Source organism: Bos indicus x Bos taurus, chromosome 25 (assembly GCF_003369695.1).
Source record: "Bos indicus x Bos taurus breed Angus x Brahman F1 hybrid chromosome 25, Bos_hybrid_MaternalHap_v2.0, whole genome shotgun sequence".
Lineage (NCBI taxonomy): Eukaryota > Metazoa > Chordata > Mammalia > Artiodactyla > Bovidae > Bos > Bos indicus x Bos taurus.
The window spans coordinates 8,865,339-8,871,338 of record NC_040100.1 but is presented as its reverse complement, the minus strand read 5'-3'; the positions used below and the strand labels follow the sequence as shown (position 1 = coordinate 8,871,338).

Genomic DNA, 6,000 nt, shown 5'->3' with positions numbered 1-6,000 from the left:
CTTGTTGGCAGCTGAGTGTGTCATTCTTGAGGGTTGTGGGGGCAGGGGCTGGTGGTGATGGTGGCTGAGTGCTTGTGAAGTCACTGTGGGCTGGGCCCTGCCAGTTGTCTTGACTCCCACAGAGTGACTTCAGTGAAAATGATTTGGAGACTCTGTTTGAGGTTGTCATGTCCTTGGAGTTATACTTCTGCCCCGGTGTACACAGAATACAACCCTATGTACATGGGATGTGTTTCCCACAGCTCCAGGTCCTTAGGTGGCTGACTCTTTAAGTTTTTCTTTTAATTTTTTATTATGGTAAAATACACAACCATAAAATTTACCATTTTAACCATTTTAAAGAACAGTTCAGTGGCACCAAGTGCATTCACAGCAATGCACAAGCATTACCACTATACAGCTCCAAATGTTTTCATTGCCTCAAGCAGAAACCCGTACCCATTAAGCCCTCACTTCCCACTTGCCCCTCCCCCAAGGTGATGGAGGGAAGGGAAATAATAAAAGACAGTGGATTTGGGAAGTTCCGAGGTTTAGGAACCAACAGGACAGGCCGGAAAAGACCAGCCAGAAGCTGAAACTGTAGGGACTTCCCTTGCCATCCAGTTGTTAGGATTCCAGACTTCCGCTACAGGGGACTTAGGTTTGATCCCAGGTCAGGGAACTATATCCTCTTAAGTTGCATCACACAATGAAAAAAAGTGACAGAAGCTGAAACTGTCTAATAAGGGTTTAGGTCTGTATCAGTGAAAGACGAGTGTTAAACTGGAGTCAGAAATGGAGGACAACTGCCAAGCAACAGTCACATTAAAGCTTATTATTTTCTGTTTTAAAATGAAAATATCACTATAGAAAAACATACTGCAAAAATACATGAAAACATAATGAAAGAAAAAAAAAACCACCACCCATAACTCCCATCTCTGCAAGGTAAGCACTGTTCTTTATTTGGAGAGCCACTTCTCAGCTCTCCTTTTCGTGTAGCTACAGCTGACATTCTCTATTCTTAAAGCCCCACCTCTAGTTTACACTTCCGGCAGGATTTCCAGCTGTTCTTGATGGCTCTCCAGGGTACCTCCAGTTCTTGGGGCTGAGCCCGAGCCCATCCCTGAGTCTCCCACTACATCTCTGCTTTACCAACACCAGGGCTGGGTTCGGTCCACAGCAGCCACAAGCACTGGAATGACTTTGGTGCCCATTCTGATGTGCAACTGGGTGCGTTTTGGAAATACCAAAAATGGCCCCCCGTTTTTTTCCCCCCAATGTTTTTGGAGTTTTCACTCTGCGTGTAGTCTGCCATTAGGTGTCTAGTCCTGCAAGCATCCATCCCGTTAGTCACCTTGTCTGTGCCTCTGAAGTCCAGCCACTTGTCTTCACCGACCTTGCTGACCATTTGCCCCATCACCGCTCCTGCCATTCCCTTCCACGTGGTCACTCCCATTCAACCCTCACATGCTGTGGCAGAACGAGAACTTGCCTTTGCCATTCTCTCTTGATACTATCTGGCTGGAGATCCCTGTGTTTAGGCCCTGAATTTACCACGTCTGCTCTGCTGCTCCTGCCTAGGATGTCCATCCCTCTTTTCTGCCTAGTGAGCTGCAACTTCTCTTCACAATCAGCTCAAATGCCATGGCCTCTGAGGTTTCTCCTAATCCTCTTAGAAGAAATGGCTACTGAAGGGAGATAAGCTCTCTTCACTGCTAGATGGCCTGAAGGGGCTTCAAAGACCTGACATCTGACTTAGATCAATGGGGGGGAAAATGTTGCCTGCCACATCAGTAAACAAAGATGTTGCAGGCATCAAGCCATCACCTTACAGCGGCTGAAGGAAGGGAACTTAGGATAGAAACAGGATGCCTGCCATCTAGGTCCACTCTCAACACCCCTCCCCAGAAACTCAGGATGAAAAAGCACTGGATACTGACCCCAGATAGTGGAGGTGCATATCAAAGGAAAGATTTCAATGAGCTGGAACTTTTGCATCTTCCCATCCATAGGAAAGCACTAAATTCCTCAACTTGAGATACTTGGTTTTCTTTTAATTAACAGTAATCTTTCTTGACTTCCCTGGTGGTCCAGTGGCTAAGACTCTTCGCTCCCAAAGCAGGGGGCCTGGGTTTGATCCCTGATCAGGGAACTAGGTTCCATATGTTTCAACTAAGAATTTGCAGGCCACAACTAAAGAGCCTGCATGTGGCATCTAAGACCTAGCACAGCCAAATAAATATTTTAAAAAAACAAACAAAAATCCCAGTAATCTTTCCGTGTTCTGACTACCTGGCTTTGGTTGCAAAAACTCCTATGTATCCTGGCTCCTCCCTTACCTCTTACGAGCAGTCTCTCAGACTGTCTGAGATACTGTTGCCCGGGCTTAAGTCCTTGGTTTTGTCTGCCAAATAAAACATAATTCACAACTTTTAGGTTGTGCATTTTTCAGTAGAAAAATGAGAATTTACCTTTTACTGGCAATGATCCTTCTCACTTTAAGGTGAGAAGAAAAGAGAAAAAGGTCTGGCATTGGCCTGTTGCCATTCAGGGACACCTAGCAGTTTATTCCTGTCTAGGCTGGAAAGACATGTTCTTGGGCCACTGCAGATTTTTGAACCAAGGTAGTAAACAAGAAGATTCTTGAGAGTCCCTTGGACTTCAAGATCAAACCAGATTTGAATATTCATTGGAAGGACTGATGCTGAAGCTCCAATACTTTGGCCCTCTGATGGGAAGAGCTAACTCACTGGAAAAGACCCTAATGCTGGGAAAGATTAAGGGCAGGAGGAGAAGGGGGTGACAGAGGATGAGATGATTAGGTAGCATCACCGACTCAATAGACATGAATCTGAGCAAACTCTGGAAGATAGTGAAGGACAGGGGAGCCTGGTGTGCTGCAATCCAGGGGGTCACAAAGAGTCTGATACAACTTAGCGATTGAACAACAAACAATTTAATAGGCATGAATGATTAAAAAGTGTGTTTCTGACTGTACTTGATGGGCAAACAAATTTTGAGTGACTGTGGTCTACTTAGAGTAGCTCAAACGTTCTCACTCTCCAGGCACGGTTATTTGTTTTCCTACTGCACCCTATGAAAGCATTCATCACATAGAACGGTGATTATCTCTTATTTTTTTCAGAGCAGTAGTATCTGTCTTATTTTCTTCCCCTGTTGCCCCAAAAGACTATATGAGTGAATGAATTTATCTTTAATAGACATGTCCTTTAATATATTTTTCCAACAAAGCTTCTATATTATCCTTTCCAGCAAACTCCTAGAAGCAAGCATTATACTAAATACCCCACTCTCGTCTAGAAGTTAACTTTACGGGGACCCAACCTGAACCGCAAGTAATCTCAACAGAACCGATGCCGATAAAGTCTCCGGGTTACTTCCCGCCAACCCGTTCTTCCGTGAGCCCCACCCGCGCATCTCCGGGCGTGGCCGAACGCGGTGCCTTTAAGAAGGGGGCGGAGCCCGAGTGGAAAGACAAAGCCCCTGGCCGCGCGCTCCCCCTCCCCCCTCCGGCGCACCACACGGACAGTGGTGCCCGGATGTCGGTGTCGCCTTCGGTGACAGATGGCGCAGAGTCAGTACATGTTAGAGGGCTTTTCTGGCCTGACCTCTCTGAATTCCCGGCCTTTCGGTTCCCCGTTTTTCCCCACTTTCAACTCCGCCGCCGAAGGCCCGCGCGTCTGTCACTGGCGCTTACATAACGTGACCTTTCACCTCTTCATACTGCCCTCTAGTGAGCTGCAACCCAACTAGGCGGCCCGGGAAGGGGGCGGGACCCAACCGCAGAGCGGCAGCTCCTCTGAGCCAATAGATTTTGGGTGCTGACCAGTTCTCCGCCTATTGGAGCATTCGCCACCGGCGCCACAGGGGAGCAAGTTAGTGTGCGCGCTGGCCGGGCGGGGGGTGGAGGGGAATCTCCCGCCATTTTTCAATAATTTCCTCCGGTGCAGCTGAGGACGAGTCGTGACTGCCGAACGCGGGGACCCGTAGAGAAGGTTGGCCGGAGGCTTCGGGACGGCGCGGAAGTGTGTGAGGGAGTTCTGTGCCCGTGGGTCCCGTTCCATGGCTCTAGCGCGGCGGCGCCAGCAGTGAGGGAACCGAGTTCGCGCCGCCCTCTCACCCCTCCCCTCCCCCACCCCACCCCCGGGAGCCAGGCGCTCGCTCCGGGCCGCTCGGCCTAGTGTTGCGCCGCGGGTCCACTGAGGAGCCGCCGCCTTCCCCGCTGCCTTCGCCGCGATGGCGCCGCTCCTGGGCCGCAAGCCCTTCCCCCTGGTGAAGCCGCTTCCCGGCGAAGAGCCGCTCTTCACGATCGCGCACACTCAGGAGGCCTTCCGCACCCGGGAGTATCCTTTTCCAGCAGCGCCGGCCAGGCCGCCCGCGGGATGGGGTGGGGCGAGGTGGGCCGCGTAGCCCCGCGCTGGTGGCAGCTGTCAGTCAGCGCGGCGCCGGCGGGCCTGCACCCGGAGCCGGAGCCCCGGGCCCGCCGATCCTGGAGTGGGGGGTGGGGGTGGGGGGGTGCGCGGGCGGGCCGGCCGGCCGGCCGGGCTCGGGCCGCCTCCGAGCCTTGCGCCCTCCATCCTTCCCCCGGCTCCACACTTTGTCCCCGGGCCTCGTTATGGAGGAGCGACCCTCCATCCCACTCCCAGCGGGGGTTGGCGTTAGGCCCTAAGTACCGGGGATGAATGGGGTTTCCTTTGCTGCTGCTTTTTTCTTTTAAAATTAAACCTTCCACTTAAGTTTTGGAAATCGTACTTGGGCGGCCTCGTGATCCGGGTTGTAGAAGGAGCGATTGGGTTCTCCCCCTGCCCCAATCTCTGCGGGGACATTTGTGTTTTGCTCCTTCCGAGTGGACTGGAGGCTGATGAACTGACGGGATCAAAATCAAGAATGAATTTCCAGACTTAGAGGAAAGACAGTAAAAAAGTTATCTTGGAGGAGCCGATGCCTTCTATCCCCGGACTTGCACAGATTTGGAATTCTGACGGTGTACAATATCGGTATTTATCTTTAAACAGCGTTTTTCAAAGACACGCTTGCAGTTTTAATGTTGTATTGTAGGAACACGAGGCTCATGTTTTAAATGAGAGGCATCCTAATCATTGCTTAAGGTTTCTTGCTGTCAAGCTTATTGTCAACTCTCTTAAACTTGTACCACTCTTTTTTTTATGGATGCCAGATGCATCCTTTTTGAATCTTAACCGTAAAAAAGGTTTTTGAATCTAGCATCCTTTAGTGTACAGAAAGCTTAAAGAGTGAAGGCTTCTGTTAGCTTTATCACCGCTTTCCCTTTGAAAGGACTTGATTTCTCAGCAGTGTCTGTTTGCTTCCGTGTAGAAGGAAGTGCGAGTGTGAGCCATATCATTTGATTATATTTGTCTTTGATCCTCCCTTTAATGTAGTGCTTTATGGGATTGTTTTCAGTGCAGTTTGAGGATATTAGGTGCAGGAAGGGACTTGGAAAATGAGTCCGTGCTGTAGGAAGACTCTCGAAGAAATGCAACCAGAGTACCTCAGAGCGGAACTAGATCCTGGAGATGGTGGGGTTCCCCTGCCTGGGTATGCCTGGTAGGCCCAGATAGTTGAGATCACACGCTTGTAAATGGTAAGAGTCAGGAGGAGAATCCAGTGCTCTTGGTACCTCATGCCTGAAAGTAGATCACAAAAGGAACATGGAATGCTATTCCTTCGCTTTTAATAATGTTAATCCACTGTTTGTTCCAGCTGGTAGCACAAGATGTGTGTGTGTGTGTGTGTGTGTGCCCTCAGTGGCTCAGTCGTGTCCGACTCTTTGCGACCCCAAGGACTGTAGCCCGCCTGACTCCTCTGTCCATGGGATTTCCCGAGCCAGAATACTGGCATGGTTTGCCATTTCCTTCGTTAGGGGATCTTCCCCACCCAGGGTTCGAACTCCCGTCTCTTGGTGTCTTCTGCATTGGTGAGTGTGCTCTTTACCACTGAGCCACCGGGGAAGCCTGTGGTATAAGTTACAGTGTGTTT

The 6,000-nt window shown here is 50.1% G+C and overlaps 1 protein-coding gene across 1 annotated transcript in view; it reads left to right on the top strand.

The window, feature by feature from the left end:
- Positions 1 to 3,903: 3,903 nt before the first annotated feature.
- The window catches only part of BAZ1B (bromodomain adjacent to zinc finger domain 1B), a 56,190-nt gene continuing 54,093 nt past the window's right edge, over positions 3,904 to 6,000 (top strand). The window contains exon 1 of the mRNA XM_027527678.1: positions 3,904 to 4,346. Within this exon, the coding sequence (XP_027383479.1) occupies positions 4,240 to 4,346 (107 nt within the window). The 5' untranslated portion in view covers positions 3,904 to 4,239. The remainder of the gene's footprint in view (positions 4,347 to 6,000) is intronic.